Source organism: Chrysemys picta, chromosome 8 (assembly GCF_011386835.1).
Source record: "Chrysemys picta bellii isolate R12L10 chromosome 8, ASM1138683v2, whole genome shotgun sequence".
NCBI lineage: Eukaryota > Metazoa > Chordata > Testudines > Emydidae > Chrysemys > Chrysemys picta.
In genome coordinates, this window is record NC_088798.1 from 95,830,125 (window position 1) to 95,851,091 (window position 20,967).

The 20,967-nt window shown below is 40.5% G+C and overlaps 1 protein-coding gene across 5 annotated transcripts in view; it reads right to left on the reverse strand.

Moving 5' to 3' along the window:
- RAD50 (RAD50 double strand break repair protein) overlaps positions 1-20,106 on the reverse strand; it is a 45,684-nt gene extending 25,578 nt beyond the window's left edge. For 2 of the 5 annotated variants that reach the window (XR_010589892.1, XM_008171210.4), the window contains exons 1-12: positions 19,901-20,106; positions 16,786-16,968; positions 15,958-16,041; positions 14,709-14,860; positions 13,717-13,902; positions 13,364-13,568; positions 9,923-10,051; positions 8,278-8,443; positions 6,655-6,848; positions 5,232-5,438; positions 2,804-2,986; positions 2,413-2,570 (exon numbers count right to left, since the gene is read on the reverse strand). Coding sequence is in view for 4 of the 5 variants with exons in the window: in XM_008171210.4 (XP_008169432.1) it covers positions 2,413-2,570; positions 2,804-2,986; positions 5,232-5,438; positions 6,655-6,848; positions 8,278-8,443; positions 9,923-10,051; positions 13,364-13,568; positions 13,717-13,902; positions 14,709-14,860; positions 15,958-16,041; positions 16,786-16,914 (1,793 nt within the window). In the remaining variant the exon portion in view is untranslated. Of the gene's footprint in view, positions 1-2,412; positions 2,571-2,803; positions 2,987-5,231; positions 5,439-6,654; positions 6,849-8,277; positions 8,444-9,922; positions 10,052-13,363; positions 13,569-13,716; positions 13,903-14,708; positions 14,861-15,957; positions 16,042-16,785; positions 16,969-19,721 lie in introns of all 5 variants that reach the window. The other 3 variants (XM_065554983.1, XM_065554985.1, XM_065554984.1) reach the window with 3 other exon arrangements.
- Positions 20,107-20,967: the final 861 nt, after the last annotated feature.

A 20,967-nucleotide genomic window follows, 5' to 3' on the forward strand; every position in this document is an offset into this window, starting at 1 on the left:
ATCTGAATTTCATTTTTATTGTTGTTTACTCCACTTATATACTAACTAGAGCTGTCAAGCGATTAAAAAAATTAATCGTGATTAATCACACTGTTAAACAATAATAGAATACCATTTATTTAAATATTTTTGGATGTTTTCTACATTTTCAAATATATGATTTCAATTACAACACAGAATACAAAAAGTACAGTGCTCACTTTATATTTATTTTTTATTACAAGTATTTGCACTGTAAAAAAAAGAAATAGTATTTTTCAATTCACCTAATACAAGTACTGTAGTGGAATCTCTATCATGAAAGTTGAACTTACAAATGTAGAATTATGTACAAAAAAACCCGCATTCAAAAATAAAACAATGCACAATTTTCATTCCTGCAAGTCCACTCAGTCCTACTTCAGCCAATCGCTCAGACAACAAGTTTGATTACTATTTGCTAGAGATAATGCTGCCCACTTCTTGTTTAAAATGTCACCTGAAAGTGAGAACAGGCATTCACATGGCACCATTGTAGTTGGCGCCGCAAGATATTTACGTGCCAGATGCGCTAAAGATTCATATGTCCCTTCATGCTTCAACCACCATTCCAGAGGACATGTGTCCATGATGATGACGGGTTCTGATTGATAATTATCCAAAGCAGAGCGGACTGACACATGATAATTTTCATCATCTGAGTCAGATGCCACCAGCCAGAAGGTTGATTTCCTTTTTCGGTGGTTCAGGTTCTGTAGTTTCTGCATCTGAGTGTTGCTCTTTTTTGTCTTCTGAAAGCATTCTCCATACCTCGTCCCTCTCAGATTTTGGACGGCACTTCAGATTTTAAACCTTGGGTTGAGCGCTGTAGCTATTTTTAGAAATCTCACATTGGTACTTTCTTTGTGTTTTGTCAAATATGCTGTGAAATATAAGTGTTCTTAAAATGAACGTGCTGGGTTATAACCCGAGATTGCTATAACATGAAATAGATGGCAGAAGGCAGGTAAAACAGAACAGGAGACATACAATTCTCCCCCCAAGGAGTTCAGTCACAAATTTAGTTAATGCATTATTTTTTTAACGAGCATCATCAGCATGGAACCATGTCCTCTGGAATGGTGGTTGAAGCATGAAGGGACATATGAATCTTTAGCGCATCTGGCACGTAAATATTTTGCGGCGCCAGCTACAATGGTGCCATGTGAACGCCTGTTCTCACTTTCAGGTGACATTTTTAAACAAGAAGTGGGCAGCATTATCTCTTGCAAATTGTAACGAAACTTGTTTGTATGAGCGATTGGCTGAAGTAGGATTGAGTGGATTTATAGCCTCTCAAGTTTTATACTGTTTTATTTTTGAATACAGTTATTTTTGTACATAATTCTACACTTGTAAGTTCAACCTTCATGATAAAAAGATTGCATTACATTACTTGTATTAGGTGAATTGAAAAATACTATTTCTTTTGTTTTTTACAGTGCAAATATTTGTAATACAAATAAATATAAAGTGAGCACTGTACACATATTCTGTGTTGTAATTGAAATCAGTATATTTGAAAATGTAGAAAACATCCAAAAATATTTAATAAATTTCAATTGTATTCTATTGTTTAACAGTACGATTAATCGCGATTAATTTTTTTAACCGCGATTAATTTTTTTGAGTTCATCGCGTGAGTTAACCGCGATTAATTGACAGCCCTAATACTAACCCGTTTTCTGAAAATATTTTGAGCTGTCTTTTGGCTTAAGTATCCGTGTGAAAGGGGGCTAAGTTACATAAGGAAAAATATATTTGTTAGGAGTTCTAAAATTAGATCGCTTCCTAACAGTTATAAGCAAAGTTTATTACAGAATGTACCTGGTACGTGGATATTTCCAATATAAAAAAATCAGACCTATATTATTGAATAAAACATTATTCTACAACCATAAGGGGAAGAAACCCAAATCATATTGTCATTCTATTCTTTAAGAAAAGTATATTTCTTGACAGATCATTATATTTCATGTTTCTGAATCTTGCAGTATCATTGAGTCCCAAATCTTGTAACCAGATCCAAATGGAGTCTCATGAACTTCAACTGGATTCTGCACAGCTATAAGGGGTCTGCCAATATGTATCCCACTGCAGGACTGGGGCCTCAATAATTTTACAAATAGAAATTATGGGCTTGATATAGAGATTTCTGGGTGAGATTTTTTAGCCTGTGTTATGCAGAAGGTCAGACTAGATTAGCGTAACAGTGCCTTCTGACCTTAAATATGCATTAATTTTAAGATGCAACAATAAATAACAACAATAATAAATCAAACAAGACATAACTGTAGTAAGGGAACAGAAACAATGGATTAAACTGTCCAACTTCAAAATGAACTAACTTCAGAAATTAATTCTGAAGCCAGAATCGAGCAAATGAATACTTACTTAAGTTGGGCAAGCTTGTCTCTTGTCTGATTAATCTCTCTAGTTTTAGCATGAAGCCAATCCTCGAGCTGTTTTTTGTTTGGAAAATATCCCAGCAATAAGGTCAATTCATCAGTATGTCTAGATTTTATTTTTCTGATCTGCTCCTCTTTGTCCACCTTGGGGAACAAAATAGTCTTAAAATATACTATTCTATATTCACAAACTGTTATTTTATTCAGTGTACTTATAAAGTTAAATCTTTTTTCAAAGGCACAAAGAATTTTTTATGCAATTAATGATGTAAGATTCTGAGAAATAACTGCTCCTCATAAAGCCTCAATGAAAGGTATTAAATTCATGTACATTTCTTAACAAGAAGATACTAGGAAAATAAAAAGGAATACGCTACTTTGTCTTTCCTCAACATATCCATTTGGGTGATTGTCTTGGTATGCAAGTTTAGCTGTTCCATCTCCTGATCCAATTTCTGAAGAACCTTGTCCAGGTTTGCTTTCTCATTCTGAAGTTTTTGTACCTCCAATTCAAGAGCTTCCACATTGCTGTTCTTCTCAGCCTTATCTAGTTCACGTTCCTAAACAGAAAAATAAAACCAACCAAAGATTTATTTTTAAAATGTGATTTATAATTATGCCAATTAGAGAATAAGACTAATGAAGTCAGACTGATAATGAGACAGCAATATAACTCTGATGGATAAAGGAATGACAATTACGTGATCTGAAAGGACTCCATACAGAAGGATGAAGACTGTGAAATGGGGCTGTTAACAAGGGATGTAAAACAAAGAAAGGAGGACATGGATGTTAAGACTCCAACAAGGTTGCACAGCCTCCCCAACTGCTCATCTACTACCCTGATGGGTGCTAATATAAGAGAAGAAAAATGAGTTTTCATTCCCCTGTTAAGGTGCTAGATAGATAGAACATGGCTTCAATGTGCCTCATTCACATCCTGTTTGCTCTTTGGCATCCATTGAATGATAAACTATACTTAAGAGTTTTCCTTAAGGCAGGGATGGGGCAAACTTTTTGGGCCAAGGGCCACATCTGGGTGAGGAAATTGTATGCAGAGCCGGGGCAGGGGGTTGGGGTGTGGGAGGGAGTGCGGGGTGTGGGAGGGGGTGTGGTGTGCAGGAAGGGGCTCAGGGCAAGGGATTGGGGCAGAGGAGGGATGCGGGTGTATGAGGGGGCTCAGGGAAGGGGGTTGGGGTGCAGGAGGAGTGCGGGAGGGGGCTCAGGACAGGGGTACAGGAGGGGTGTGGACTGCGGGAGAGGGATCAGGGCAGGGGGTTGGGGTGCAGGAGGGGTGTGGGGTGCAGCAGGGAGCTCAGGGCAGGGAGTTGGGGTGCAGGAGGGGTGCAGGGCATACGAGGGGGCTCAGGGAAGGGGGTTGGGGTGCAGGAGGAGTGCGAGGTGCAGGCAGGGGCTTAGGGCAGGGAGTTGGGGTCCAGGAGGGGTGCGGCAGGGGGCTCAGGGCAGGGAGTTTGGGTGCAGGAGGGGTGTGGTAGGGAGTTGGGGTGCAGGAGGGGTGCAAGGTGCAGGCAGGAGGCTTATGGCAGGGAGTTGGGGGGCGGGGTGCAGGAGGGATTCGGGCTCTGGGGTGGTAGCAGCGCGCACCGGGGCCAGGGCAGGCTGCCTGCCCTGTCCCCAGTCCCAGGCCACTCCAGGAAGCGCTGTAGCCCTTGGTGGGGGGGAAGGGGGGCGGCGAAGGGCTCCGCGTGCGCTGCCCTTGCCGCGCCTCCAGATACCTCCCCCGAAGCTCCCATTGGCCGTGGTTCCCCATTCCTGGCCAATGGGAGCTGCAGGGGGCGGTGCCTGGAGGCAAAGACCCAGGAGCCACAAGGACATCGGGCTGGCCGGTGCTGAGAGCGCCACGGGGCCTGCGGCGCTACAGAGGGCAATCCCCTGGGCCGGGCTGGGTCGTAGTTTGCCCACCCCTGCCTTAAGGGAAAGACTATGTGGAGAAATTCCACGCTGCATTAAATTCTTCAGCTATAAGCAAAGTATAAACATTTGGCTAAAAAGGCACAAGTAAGGAGGCAGCAATTAGACAACTTGCCCTTGAATGGGGATGGCTTGTTATAAGTTTATAACTGAAAATCATGGCACCATGCTCATTTCAGTCATTATTTTTCTTGGTCCCTGATTCCAACAAGTAAAATGTAGTTTACTCTCACAGAATATGATATAGGTTTCAGGATTTTGGGGGATGCCTGGGGCGATCAGGTTTTTTCATTATGTCACTGCTGTCCGCATCTGCAATACTTGATGTGACCAAAAGCATCATCCAGCCCATACTTCTTTAACTTGGCGGCAAGAATACTGTGGGAGACCGTATCAAAAGCTTTGCTAAAGTCAAGGAATAACACATCCACTGCTTTCCCCTCATCCACAGAGCCAGTTTGATAGCAGCCTTCAACTACCTGAAGGGGGGTTCCAAAGAGGATGGAGCTCGGCTGTTCTCAGTGGTGGCAGACGACAGAACAAGGAGCAATGGTCTCAAGTTGCAGTGGGGGAGGTCCAGGTTGGATATCAGGAAAAACTATTTCACTAGGAGGGTGGTGAAACACTGGAATGCGTTACCTAGGGAGGTGGTGGAGTCTCCTTCCTTGGAGGTTTTTAAGGCCCGGCTTGACAAAGCCCTGGCTGGGATGATTTAGCTGGGAATTGGTCCTGCTTTGAGCAGGGGGTTGGACTAGATGACCTCTTGAGGTCCCTTCCAACTCTGATATTCTATGATTCTATGAAAAGCATCAAGATAACCGAATATGCTTTCTGTTGTGTATTTATTTAAATTATTCAAATATAAAATCTTACAGCCTTGATGAGTTCCTGATCCAGTTCCAGAATCCTGTCTGAAGACTCCTCCAACTGATTCAGTTCATATTTCACATTCTTCAGTTCAATCTGTTTCTTATTTTGAATGTCTGACTTCAGGTCAATGGTTTTTTCCAGTCCAGTTTTCTTATCTCTTATTTCATCTATCTGTTTTTGTTTCATTGTTTCTTTTTCTGCAAATTCTCTCTGAAAAAAAAAAAAACATCCAAAACAGTTACTAAGCAATTATCTACAGCTGAATTAATTTATACAGAGCCCCCTACAGACTTTTTTTTTTTTTAATAAGCAAATCACAATGACCATATTGGCACCTGTCTAATGCAACATGCTGAAATATTTTGGAACAAATTTTCCACCAAAACGTTTTTCTGTTGGAAAATACCGAGTCGTTGAAATCAAATTATTTTGCAGGAAAAGTGTTGATTTTGACAAATCATTTGACAGAATCCAAGCAGGTTTCCAACAAAAACTTGCCTGGTTTCTCGCCAGCTCATCTACCCACTTCCCTAGCCTGTCAGCAGTTCACCTGGCAGAGAGCTTGGGAGCTGCAGATGCCTTAATGCCTGAGGACCAAGCTTCCTAAGCCGGGCAGCCCAAGGAGCCATATGTTTGGGGAGTCAGCCATCCTAGCAGAAGTTGGACAGTCCTCTGAACAAACTGAAAAATTCCATTTAGATTCTCCTGATGTGGGATACAGCACCTGTCCCCCCCATCGTCCTGTCTGCGGGCGGGCCCCGCCGATCAGAGCCTCTCCATCCCTTCTCGTGCCTCCCATCCACCACAATCAGCTGTTTCGTGGCATGCAGGAGGCTGGGGGGAGAGCGGGGGAGCAGCGAGGATGCGGTGCACTTGGGGGTGGAAAGAGGTGGGGCTGTGGCATTGATGGAAGGGATGGAGTGGGGGTGGGGCCTGGGGCACAGCCAGGGGTTGAGCACCTGCCAGCGCAATGAAAAGTCGGCGGTGCTACGTAGGAGCCCCAGTCATGGGTCAGAACCCCACTGTGCTAGGCACAGTACAAACACAGAACAAAAAGATGGTGCCTTCCCCAAGGAACTTACAATCCAAGTATTAAATGCTTTTTCACTGCATTACAGCTTATGATAAGTTACACTATGCATAATTTAAAAAAAACAACAACCCCGAACAATATAAAATGTCCTTGCAAGGTCTTCCTGGCAGAAGCATCTTCTAATACCAAGCATATTCTAAAAACTGTTGACAACTGTGTGTATAATATTAGAATTGTGAGATAAGGAAGCACATAATGGTAATGTAGGTCCCTTGTGAACATTTCACTAGGAAATAAAGAACATAACTTCTGATGACTCTACTGCTGTCAAGTCACATGCATTATGAAAACCGATATTATGAGAATGCATTAAGCAAGGTGACGAAATCTTACCATTATCTGACTGGCAGTTTCGGCTTCTCTTTCTTGTCTCTCTTTCACAAGCTTGTGAAAACTGTTAATTTGCCTTTCATTAAAAGGTGTTCGTTCAAAACCATCTAATTCCAACAGTGCTGCTAAAGTCTGGATTAATGAATCCCTGGTTCTGATGTCCTGCTGGTGACGATCTGCTTGTAGCTGAAGACGACCTTCACAAATATGTTTGTACACACACGCACACAAAAATAAGCTTCCCACATTTTGCAACATTTTATCATTCCCCTATTTTAGGCCCCATTTGTAGACTTCAACACCTACATTTGGATTCCATGAAGGCAGAAGAGTTTTCACTAGTAAATATTAACAGCAGATCACAGCTTTTACTTGCTTTGCAATGAAACAAGGCATTGGAGTTCTCAGTCTGTATTTTGTACAGATTTAAAAAAAAATCTAAAAGCAAAAAGTTTCCTTTGACCAATTCAACAAAAAGGCATTTATTCTAATGCAGTGATTCTAGTTGGCAGGGCAAAAGAATGCAGTGGCAGATCAGCAGGAGATAAGATGCCACCAATATTTAAAATTATTTTTTACTTTTCTAAGTGCCAATTTTGTGGCCTTAATCATTCAGCCAATTCAAATTACAGAATTCTAAAAATTGCACTAAAATTGCCAGTTCACATTTACTTTCTTCTCTTTCTAAATCCACATAAAATTCAGAATATAGGTTTTAAAGTTGTTTTCAGTAGAAAAGCAATAACCTCCCTCCATACCATTAATTTGTCCTATTAAGGAATTTTGGTAGTTGTCTGAACCAAGAACACAGGAGCTAAGGAGCTAATTACCACAACACCAAGAAGGAATGTCCATCGCTTAAAGGTCATGTTCTTACTACCTGAGTAAACCTGTTCCATTTTATAATCTTTCCAAAAATCATTATTACCTATACTATTCCATATTGATAATATTATAACTGTACTTATGACAACAAACACTTTCTGTTTATAGATATTTTCATAAAACTTGTAATGTACGTATCTTGAAATAATTAATAAGCTATACAGAACAAGATGCATGGTATTTAGGGAATTTTAAAGAAATCACATGAAATACAACTTTCCTGAAGTCAACCCTTTGGGTACATATGGTGCACTCACTTCCCTCCCAACAATTTTCTTGGCTACAATCCATTAACTATAATTGGTGACAGATCTCAATTCCTCCAAACTGGAGGACTCATGCTAACGCAACCAGCTCACAGACCAAACATATGCTTTGTAAATTGTTAGACTGATGATTTCTTGGTGACCTAGAACAGAAATGCCAAAGGTGCCTCGTTTTCCGTAAAAAGTCCATAAATGAATGAATGCACCAATGTCAACATTATTGGGCAAAAGGGCAATTATACAATTGAAATCCCATGGAGAAGACTAGTGACCTTTTGGTTATCTCTGATAGTGAAGGTCAAAGTTCAAATATGAGACTTTGACCCCCTGTACAAGCAGCCAACTGAATAAGTATACCACATTTCAAGATTCTCATCTGGCTCAAACATTGAAATTGTGTCACTCATCCTTTTATAAGTGTCTATATTATATTCTATGATCATTTCTGCATTAATTTTTTTTTTTTAAATCATACCTTGTTCAACAAGCAATTCTGATTTCTCTCTGTTGAATCTCTGACACTCTTTGCTTGCTCTATCCAGCTCACGTTGACAGTCTGTTAATCTCCTTTCCTTCTCTTTTACTGTTCTCTGATGGTTCTGGTACATATCTCTTAGTTGGTCATCTGTTCCTTGAAAAACCTATGCAGTCAGAGTATACTGCAGCATTAAAAAGTTAGCTTTTTAAACTGATTTATAACAAAATACTTTGCCCATGCTTATAAACTATATAATGCGTTTTCCAGAAGTTAAACACAGAATAAAATAAAAAAAGATAAAATATCATCCGATTTGTAATTTTTACCATAAGACCACTCAAACGGCAGTGGTAAAAGGTATTTTGGGTTAGCTTGAATAAACTTCTTATTGCAGGAGTTAAGCCACAAGAACTAAGTAAAATTATTTGGGTCCAATAAAGGGATTCCCCTTTTTCATACTGATAAAACAATATGATACATACTTTTTGTGATACATGCCCTGGACAAATTCTTTCTAGTTGTCAAAATAATTTCATATATTTAGCACACACATAATGAAAACCACTAACTTTTTTACTGGCTATTTTAAAGGGGAGAGAAAACAAGAAGATTTGTGATGTTAATGAGAAGAGATGTCCTTGTACTTATAGGTCAAGTTTGGGTTGCTCTGCTGTCCATTGCCAGTTAATGCCATTTACATATGGTCATGACAAGTCATTACTACTCTATAAAATCGCTGACTCCATTGTTCAGCACACTGAGCAGCTCATTCTACTCCATAGATCTTGGAGGGAAAGGTAATAAGTTTTAATCCCCCTCTCCCTACTAAATCAAAAAGAAATACATCTTCATGATACTGTATCCTACCAGCTATTTGTGATATTTAAACCATTTATTTTAGGGGCCATTTTGCTGATAGTGGCCACTCCTTAATACTTGTGGCTGTCTGGTTGCTCTTCACTGTGAGAGCCACAGCATACTGAAAATTCACTTTGTAGTGCCATTGTAAATTGCTCAGAAATCATACATGCAGAATAATATTTATGGATATCTGTATTACTACCTAACTACATTATACAACAACCTATTGCATCTTGCATGCTTGAAGACATCAACCAATGCTGGTGACTGATAATAAAAACAGTACTGATTAGGAAGGTCAGCCACACTTAACCACTTAATACTCCTAGCAAACTGTATATTTTAAAACCACAGCCACCATCTTTCATAGTTTCTTTGCACTTTATTTTACTGAGTTTTTATAAACTTTGCCCACGATCCAGAAAAAACACTTACGAATGTGAGTAGTCCTACTGAACTGAATGGGACTGTTCATATTTTTAAGCATTTTCCTGGATTGAGACTTTACTAGTGGGGGGATTTAAAAAAAAATTATATTATGTATTTACTGAAGAATACTTCATTGAGTACACTAAAAACATTCACACCTTTCTGCATTCAGTTTTACAACAATTGTGGCCAAAAAAGCTTGGAAAATAAAACCAACAGAACAAAAATACACTGTTCTGGCTATGGGTACACAAGTTTTTTAAAATTTATGGTTCATTCTATAGTAAATATACGATTGCTTCTGATTTTTTAGGATGAAGGATGGTGACACACAGAATTTAAAAAAGCAAACCTTCTCCATCTTCTGTTGCAAATCCTGGTTATCTTTTTCCATCTGCCTTTTCCTGCTGTCCAGAGCTTTAATCTCGTTGTCAAGTCTCACTACTTTTGCAAGATTCTGTTCAATTTCTGCGAGACGGTTCTGAAAAGGAAAGAATGCTTAAGTAAATTGGCTTCACTACATTTTATGGATCTTATAATCAAATTTTCTATTTAAATATATTGCATTTTAAAAATGGGTCATTTCCAGCACCTACAAGTTCATAAGGCGTTTTAGACACTAACACAAGGGTTCTCAAATCTTTTCATACCATGCCCACATATTAATCAAGACACCACCTTGCGGATCACCTCCCCTTCCTGATTAAACAACATCCCTGCAGCAACTACAGTAATTACTTAAATGGAAAAGTAATATTAGCAAACTATTTGAAAGCTTATTCTTCAGAGAATTTCCCCCACCGTTGATGATATCCTGAGTGCAGATCATGCAGGTTTCAGACCAAACCTCAGTGCCTGTGATCAAGTGCTGCACTCACCACCCACACTGGGAACTGCCTGCTCTGAAGGCCAAAGACAGGTTCAGTATTCCTAGACATTACTGTTGCATATGACATGATCTGGTATACAGGCCTATTATACAAACTGTCACTGGTCCCACCGAAGCAGGCTGTCATGGCTGTTGAACTGTTGCCGAGAAGTTGCTAATTTCAAATTATGGTCCTAGAGGTCCCAAAACAATGTTTTATCTTATGGCTCAATTCTAACACCAACACTTTTCAATCTCTTCACAAATGACTTTCCCAAGACCACTGCCAAGCATTTTATCTATGCCATGACATGTCTGGTAATACAGTACCAGGTTTCCAGTCACCTAGAAGTGCTGAATGTTGACATGAAAGAGATGGCCTACTATTGTAAAAGATGGAGACTTAAACCTAGTACCAAAAAAACAGTTTCCAGCTCCTACCATCTATACCACATAAAAGCCAACAAACTGCTCAACAGCCTCCTGAATGGATAAAGGCTGGACCATGACTCAAAGCCTGTATATCTAGCTGCTACACTGGGCTGTACATTGATTTTCAAGGAACACCTTACCAAAACGTTGCTGAAAATAAAGACAACAGACTGATCAGAAAATTAGCTGGTTCTACCTGGGAACCCAATGCACAAACACTACTCCTGGAGGGGCGCAGAATTCATAACTTCTGCTGATTTCTTGACTCCCCCACAGAAAAATGGGGAAGCAAAAAAGTCTGTGGGGAACACACGCCCCTTCCGTGGCAGCCCAGGAGCGTCTGCTGGGAGCAGCCAGCAGAAGAGGGCAGATTACTGTGGAGGGGGAAGGACGGAGGCTGGTGTGCGTTTTTTCAGGAGAGACGTTAAGGGGGTGGGGCTGGGTGCGTGCCTGCATGCGAACGAGTGAGAGAGACTCACTCTGTCCCTCTCGCTCACTGTTGCTGCATCCTGGGCTTGGAGGTGTAGGGCTGTGTGAAGCAGGCTCTGTCTCTGAGGCAGAGCATAAATGTAACAACTAAGGGCTGGTCTACTGGCCAGAGAGGCATAATGGGGTAAGATTACAGATCAGGATCTATTTTACTTATCCATTTAAAAAAAAAAAAAGCAGGACAACGGTTAGCAAAACTGTATGGACTTTCATGTGTGAAAGTGAGCAATTTAAAGCGACATTCTACTTTACAGAACATCAAAATAAAAGTAATGTAATTTAAATGAAAATTCAGGATTATAACTGGAATGCAAGGTATTGATTACCAAGTATTTGTAATTTAACTTTCATGTGCTTAGGAAATACTGAACAGTTATTGTGATTTTTTTCTGTATGGTAGTTTAAATAAATTATCAAAATAAGTGAAACTGGTGTAATTATATTGCATTATTTTTACAAATAAAATATGCAGAATTGTACATTTTTTGGTGCAGATTTTTGGTACAGAATTCCCCCAGAAACCCTGGGCTTACCTTGTGCTATTCTGTAACAAAGTATTGCTCCCCGGTGTGTCTCATCTCACTTCACACAGGACTACAAGACGCTCAGCTGAATGAAACCATGCATATAACAAGCACCATAAGACAACATTGTCCTCCTAACATCAGGCAACAAGTAGCCTTGCAGAATCTGCTCCCTAAGGTGCAAGACATGCCATATCTACCCGTTTAAAGATTTGTTTAATCCACCGAGCCACCATCTCAGCTCCTGGCACCCTGCTTGGACAATTCCCCTAAGGATCCTCAATATCACATCCAGGTGGCATACTGGGGGTAAGAACAAGTTTCAAACATAGCCAATGACTATCTTATGACACATCCAACAGACCAGCCATCTAGTTTTGACCTTCTACACCATCTTTGGATAAAGCTCAATCACTTTAGATGTGGAGTGATCAGATGTGCTGCTAATGACGATAAGTAAGGCTTCTGTAACTCCCTCCTTTGCTTCTGTGGCCAGTTAGAATATGTAGGCCACATACTTACAGGCTGCACCCATTGGCAAGGGATACTTGGTTCCCTCATGGATTTGCGTAAGAAAATAATGACCTTCCCTCAGCTATTGAATGGTTAAGGTGCTTAGACAAACACACTTGACTTGACTGTCTATGTAGAATCAACACAATATATAAACAATGTATTTTAACTTATTTTAAAGATAGCTAGCACTCAGTTCTCTGCATACTGTGGTTAAAAACTTCTGCACTAGGGTATCCCAGAAAAACATGCACAGTACTACTAATGGAAGAGGTACAGAGACAACAATTGCTATCATTGGTTGTAACTCTGGAATGTGTCATGGCATCATGGTAAATACAGGCTCAAGATATTATTTACTTAGAGGCAGGGAGAGGGTTTTGTATAGATGCTTTTCTCCGCTTTGCTGACAATATATTCAAGTATTAATATATTATCTGAGGGGAAGGTAATAGATAAGAAAATATGCCACCCTGTGATACTAAGCAGGTTGTATAATTAATCTTCCAAAATCAGCTGTTGAATAAACGCTGAAAATTGCATTTTCCCAAAAGTTTTCTAATTAAACCAGACAGCTTAAGAGAGGAAAGATACATGTGGCTTTCAAGGTTTGGCCTGAAAATCCCCAATTGGAGGTAAATTAATTTAAATATAAGAAAAAATAAATTGGTCCAAGATGGTGTAAAGATAAGATAATTTCCACCACATCTTTGAATACAAATTCTACTCATACAATTTCATTATTTGTCATGATGAAAATGGCCTTTAAATTCTGCTCTGAATTTTATGGTTAAATGAAAAAAAAAAACACAAAAATCCCCCTGATAATACATTAAACTGGAGAGATTTTAATCGCACAAAAGTCAGGAAATTCCCATAGTAAGCAACCTTTACTCTCCCTATCCTAGTGAATATGTACAGTATTACAATAAAATTTTGAATTACATGATCATACAAACAAAATTACCTTTAGAGGATCAAGTTGATTCTCAATAGATTTTACATTTTCCTTAGAAGCAGCCAGTTGGGCTTCCCTATTACTAAGATGATCTTGAATTTCACGTGCTTTTTCTTTATTCTGTTTTAGATATTTCAGTTCCGTCTGACACTCTTTTACCCGCAAGCTTTGCTTCTGACGTACCTGACGAAGAGTTTCCAATGCTTTAATATACCTTCCAAAAAGAAAACCATGTGTAAATTTCAAATTCTATTGGTACATGCAGCTTTATGAATGAACATTTTTTGTGAGCATTTAAATAATTATAATTAAATGGAAGGAGTACTTTACTGTAATTATGTTAGGTATGGAAAGAAATAAACCTTGTTGCTGAGAAGATCTCATCAAATTTTTGTTTCAGGGCCCTTCCCTCACTTAAGGGCCAGTTGGATTCTTCTTGATGACAGAAAATGACATTGTTAATCACAGATTTGGAAACACCAAGGGCGCTGATCATTTCTCGGTCAATTTCCGCACACTTGGAACTGAGACTGACCTTTTCCCCATGCCTGTGTACATATATTAAGAAAATGCATAACAATAAGATGACTATTGGTTGCTGTACAGTTATTTTTTTCTAAAATAAATAACATTCTGTATAATTCCAACATTCTAACTCAACCTGTTTTGATGCTAAGTCACAAATTATTATTTTTACAATGGTAAATGTTTTTTGCCCCTCATTCTTCTCTCACTCCTCTTCCTCTTTAACTCTGAATACCTCATTTCCAACTAAATGGATTTTGATACAGCACTCCTCTGATTTCAAGCCATCTTTCTGTAACTTAATGTCATGTTAGCCATGTATATAGTACCAATTTGCTAACTATGACTGCATAGCCAGCAGAGGGAGCAAAAATCATAGTGATCAGTGCAAAACAAATGCTCTTTTTAAAAAAAAGTCAGAGATGAGAGTCAAATAAACAGATAGATACTTGGAATGAGTTGCAATGGGACTATTTCCCCACCAAATTACTTTGACTTTTTCAATGCCAACAGGACATAAAGTGAATGCATAAACACCACCCTCAGAACTAAACTATCACTGAGTGACTCAGGTGCCTATGTCCACGGAAAACCAATGAGACTCTGGCCATTTTGAAGGGTTTACCCATTAAATCTAGGGATTTCTTGTAACATATAAAACAAATAGACAATGCAGTGGAACTACATGTAACTTTTTGTTAGACTTAGTTTAATCTGAAAGAGTAGGTAGAATAAATTATCCAGTTATCTCTTTCCTTACATGAAAAGATACAGACAAAACAAATGGATACTCAAACTAAGAGGCAATATTTAAAAACATACAACTTACTTTGTTCTGGTAATGATACCTTCAAGAGTTTTAAATTCTGTTTTCTTGCCTTTCTGAGTACAAACCATGGATCGCTGGACAGCTATAAGCTCTCCAGTAACATCACGAAACTGCAGTCGAATCTGAGCTCTGACATCTGTTTCATTAGCAACCTTTGGCAGGAAAAAAAATATGAAAACTTATTTAACAAAGAAAACTTTTGTCGTCATCCAGACATACGTTCCAAAGCCATAAGTGAAATCTTGGCTCCACTGAAATCAATAGGAGTTTTGCCATTGACTTCAATGAGGCTAGAATCTCACCCAAAATCTTTTTTTGGCCTAGAGGTTATTATCCGGGATTCTTATGCATACCTCACACTTTGGCTATCCCCCACACCCATCTGATAAATGGTTATCATTAGAGAGCTTTCCCTCAAGTAAACAGAACAGAAAAATAACCTCCTCAAAGTCTGACACCAAACATTCATTTCTGTCAATGGGACTACTCACAGTGTGCAAATCATTGTAGGATCCGGGCCTAAATCATGCAGAGAGCAGTGCTCTATACTGTAGGTTAACTCATATGCAACATGTCCACATTTTATTCCCATAAAATCTTAGTTATTTAGTGTATCAGTAACTGGGAAGGAATAGTCCATGTTCAAAACATTTCAGTTAAAACTATCAATTTACCAATACTGACTAAGAAAATACCAAATACCAAACAACTATTTAACAGACTTTTTGTACCAAAAGACAATATAAAAAGTGATCAGGTCACATGTTACTTATTCTTGTATAAGTATTTCTGGCAACTAAAACTTATAAAACATATAGCCAGAGAATAATGAAACAGATATTTTTCACATTGAAACTAAATACAGTTGCTAACATGAATTAGGCTTTTTTTTTTTTTGAAAGATTTAAACAATTTAGCATCTCCAATACTGTACATAAAGTAAAATTAAAAGGTAAATTAATCTTTCATAAAGTTAAATTAAAAGGTAAATTTAACTACAAAATAATCTAGTTTGTAATGTTACGATTGTGAGAAAAAGGACAACCAAGAAATTTAAGGTTGACAACTCACTTCTTGTAATTTCTCCCTCGCAACTTCAATCCTTGCTTTTGTATTACATTAAAATGGGTGATTTAAATAATTAACTTTTATTGGACTCCCCCCATTTCTGGCACACTCCAGTGTTCATTAAATATTTTGTCGTATCAACTACCAGTTAGACACAGAAGCTAGCCATCATGACTCGTACCTTTGGATCATGAACAAATGAGTGTCCTTTGGTGCCTGGAGGGAAATCTCCAGTAGAAATATATTTAAGGCATTCAATGATAGTCTACAGAAATGGAAATAAATAGGTATCAGTAATATCAATTTAGAGCAAGTAAAAAGATGAACTAAACAGGGAAGAGAGTAACAGTCTGTAAATACCTGAGAACCAAGAAAGGAGAGACATAATGGGATGAAATCAAGGTAAATATTCTTTCTGAGTATTGGGAAAAGCTTCATGACAATAGCTCTACTTAGCTTGTGGAAAAGTCCCTCAAGTGGAGATAGTCCAATCAATAGTGGATAAAAATTAGATTTGACAAAACACTAGTACATGTACAACATGGCATAATTCTGCATTGGCAAGGAGATCGATTAGATGATCTAATGTAGTGTTTCTCAACCTTTTGGATACCAGGGACTGACTTGCTGCCTTCCTAAACTGCGTCAGGGAGATCTCAGGGACTGGCACAGGTCCACAGACTGGCCATTGAGAAACACTAAACAGATCTTTCTCATCTCTAACTTCTATGGCTCTAATACCTAGTGCATAAACAGGTATTTGTAAAACAACTAAGGGTCTGATCTTGCAAGGAGCACCATGCAAGCAGAATCCTGGGCCTACACAGAGCTTGTTGCAGAATGCAAGCCTGAAAGTGGAGCACAAATTATGCAAGTGTCACAAAATGCAAACTGTTTAATGTTTTATAATTTCATTAATTATAAATTCATATAAACGATCACTCATTTGTATGGATTTGTAATTATTTATAATGACATGAAGCCTGTTTGCACTGTACAAAAGTCTTACCGTTTTTCCTGCACCATTTGGCCCCACCAAAATGGTTAAAGGACTAAAGAAAGTGATGACTTGTTTGTCTTTGTCCTCTACCCCGAAACTCCTCACTCCAAGGATGCTCATCTTATCAATCTTAGACATTTCTGCAGGATATTTTTCTTCTTTTCTGAATCTCAAAAATTAATTTTCAAAAGCCTACAAAATAAACAGTTAAATTTAGTGATGATTTAGGTAACAAACATTATCCCATTTCTCCCCAAAAATCTTGTACTATCAAAAAAAAGTATGTAGTGTGTAATTTAAGAAAGCAGAGCAAAGATTCTTTGATTATGGTGTGGATTATAGACACTCCTTTAAATTATTTTGTAATGAAAATCTTATTTTTGGTTTAGATATTTTCTCCAACCAAAATATAGAATGGTAAATTAAGAAATTTACCACTTTTTACTTATTCCCCATTACAACTAAACAACTAAGGTCAGCCTAAAAATGTCTAACATTTCCTGAGTGTTTAGTAAAAGAAATATCTTGAATTAACTATAGTAAAAACTATAACTGAATTTTATAAGCTTTTGCTTAAAAGGTGTCAATAAGAAAAAGTTATAGAAATTAACACTTTTTCTTGAAAAATTTCAAAATTTGGTGTTGCACTACAAACACAGTATCAAAACTCAAGCACATATGGACTGGCTTTCATGTTGTTCTACAGTAATCTCCTTCCCCAACACCCCTCCCCACAATCCAACATTTTAATTCACATGAGGTCCTAGTGCTATGAGATATTTTTGTCTTTGCTAGATTTACAGGCCTAGACCTACAATGCTACAATCATGCAGGTTGACTCTGGCAGCCACATGGAGTTCACTGAAATCAGTTTCAGAGTAGCAGCCGTGTTAGTCTGTATCCGCAAAAAGAACAGATGCATAGCATCCGAAGAAGTGGGCTGTAGTCCACGAAAGCTTATGCTCTAATAAATTTGTTAGTCTCTAAGGTGCCACAAGTACTCCTGTTCTTTTTACTGAAATCAGTGGAACTGAAATCAGGGTCATCAGCCCATATAGAGCTGTTACAAGATTGTGGGGCATAGTATTTAGGGGCAGAAGGTTTCTTACCTATCAATATTTGTCAATATGATTTATTTACAATTTAAGAAAAATAAACACAAGAGCGGACGTCCCCAAGGCAACAATCCAGCGATGGAGAGAGAATAAAGAGATTATTGATAATGAACACAGAGAAAGGAATTGCTGGATGAAACCAAGATGGGCATTTTAGTTGTTTGGCTGTTATTTCATTAGGAGAGGCATGGAGCAATTTGCCCTGTGCATCATTCCCTGTCAGTGATCACTGCAGCATGGTATTTTTTGAGAATTAAAGGTTATTTCCCATGACAGGCAATTTACTGCTGCAACAGATGGGGAGTAGAAAAAAGACATTTCTCAGCAATAACAGATCGCACCTGATTCCACAGATTATTTATTATTATTATTCAATTCCAGAGATTATTATCTATACTACAGTAGCTCCTAGAAACCCCAAATAAGATCAGGGCTTCATTGTGCTAAGCACTGAAAAAACATATAGCGAGAAACAGTTTTTGCTGCAAACAGTTTTCAATCTAGACAAGATAGACCAATATGTGGTGAAACTGCTCCACAGAAAAGTGAAGTGACTTGCCCAAGATCACAGTATAGTACAGGACAATGGTTGAGTCATACACAGGACACAAGTTTCCTGAATCTCAGTCCAGTGCCCTATCCACAACACGGTAGGCAACCTATGGCACACGTGCCGAAGGCAGCATGCGAGATGATTTTCAGTGGCACTCACACTGCCCAGGTCCTGGCCACCGGTCCCGGGGGCTCTGCATTTTATTTTAAATGAAGCTTCTTAAACATTTTGCAACCTTATTTACTTTACATACAACAATAGTTTAGTTATATATTACAGACTTATAGAAAGAGACCTTCTAAAAAGGTTAAAATGTATTACTGGCACGCAAAACCTTAAATTAGAGTGAATAAATGAAGACTCGGCACACCACTTCTGAAAGGTTGACGACCTCTGCCCTAGAACATTCTAGTATGTTACTCTGGTGGGAGTGGGCACAGGAAATTTTCTGGAAAGAGCCGGACACCAAATAGTAGTGGGCTAGTGGAATTTCCCTAAAATGGCACATTTCCATACTGGGGGTGGAAATTTTCCAGGCATAGCAGATTAGGACACTGGCTGTGGGTGCAAGCTAGTTTGCCAAGATGGCAGATTAGCAGGGTGAGTGGGGACATTAGACATTTTCTAGAGAGAGCAGGTTATGCGGGAGCACAATGCATTTTCCAGATTATCATGATAAGAGTTGGTATGTGGTATTTGCTACTGATGGCAAGTTGGGGAGGGGTGGGCACAGAGCATTTTCCAGGGATGGCAGGTTAGTGGGTGGGGTAATTTCCAGGGATGCCAAGTTACCAAGGTGGGGGTGGGCAGGGGGCATCTTCTAGGGATGGTGTGTGGGGAGCATAGTGGTGGGCACAGGACATTTTCCAAGGATGGTGGGTTGGGGGCAAGGGCACAAGGCATTTCTGGAGATGGCGGGTTAGGGGGTGGGCATGGGGCATTTCTGGGATGGCAATTTAGGGGGTAGGTATGGGGCATTTCTGGGGATGGCGGGTGGGTACGCAGCATTTCCAGAAATGATGGAGTCTGGGGCTGGGCACGGGGCATTTCTGGGGGTGGCAGGTTGGGGTGGACACAGGGCATTTCTCAGGGTGGCGGGTGGGCATGAGGCATTCCCAGGGGGTGGCAGGATGGGGGAGTGGACCCGGGGCATTTCCGGGCGGGAGTGGTTCTAGGGGGTGGGCCCAGGGCATTTCCGAGAGGGAGGCTGGTTCTAGGGAGTGGGGTCGGGGCATCTCCGGGTGTGGCGTTGACCGGGGGCTGGGACTCCAGCGCACCTTTCCAGACACATCATACCCCAGGCCGGCGCCCAGCTAGCGCCTGGGCCGGGCCGGGGAGCGGCCGCCCAGCGCTCCCCTTCACCTGCCTTTCCCAGGGCTCCCCATTCCCTCAGGAAACAGACCCAGCCCGAGCAGGCCACGGCGCCCCCAGCAGAGACCCCCGCGCCCCAGGTCACCTCACAACAGGCCGCAGCGCCGCTCACGCTGGTTGTTACCCGCCCTCTGGCGCCAGGCCTCCAGCGCGAGCGAGCTCGGCCCCGCCCCCCGCCCAGTTCAAGAAGGGAGCGCGCCCGGGCCGAGCTGTGTGTGGCCGGGCTGAGGGCGCGGCCTCTCCTCAGGTCTGTGCGGGCTATGCAGCCACCCGGGCCCGCTGCCTAGCCAGGCACCAATGGTTCCCACACCGATCTCAGACAGTCTCCCGCCACCGACCCCCATCTTCCCCATGCCCGTATCAAACCCCAGTATACCCATCTCAAACCCCCTCCCCCAGCGACCCCCACACTTACATCAGCCCCCCTATACCCACCTCACACACCCCACATCTTCCCCATGCCCATGTCAGCCCCCCACAATACCCACCTCAGACCCTCTCCCCTGTGCCCCTATGAACCATCCATACCCATCTCAGAACCCCATCTTCCCCATGCCCATATCAAACCCCAGTATATCCCCATCTCAGATCCTCGCATATCAGCCTCCACAGGACACCCTCTTCAGACCCCCATCTGCCCCATACTCAGTTTCCCTGCTATCTACCTCAGCCCCCTAGTTCCCCTCGTAACTACCTCATTCTCCCCCTTCCCCCGATGATCTTCAGGGAACAGTACAAGATACAGCAATATGTCAACCTTTTTCATTAAACATTCCCTCCTCCCCCTCGATCCCCCATGCTCTTTTTTCTAAATGAATTGTTGTTGGGAAATTTTTGTTCTTCTCTGAATTGTCCATTTGTTCAGTCAGTCCCCATCTCCCTTCTCTCCCTTTTTCCTTCACTCCCTTCTTTCCCCCTTTTTTCCTTTTTCCAAGTTACCATTGGAAATGGGGGGTCAGAGGGAAGAAGAGAAAGGGGAGATGAAAGAACAACAGACAAAAATCATGAGAAATTGTGAAAAATATTTCCCCCCCACAAAAACTACAATTTCTTAACCAGCTTTCTACAGCAGTTTGGTCACCTGACTGTGGGCCATCCTTGGGTTACTGATAGGGGCTGACTGGGTTTCGGGTGCTCTTTATTAAAAGAAGT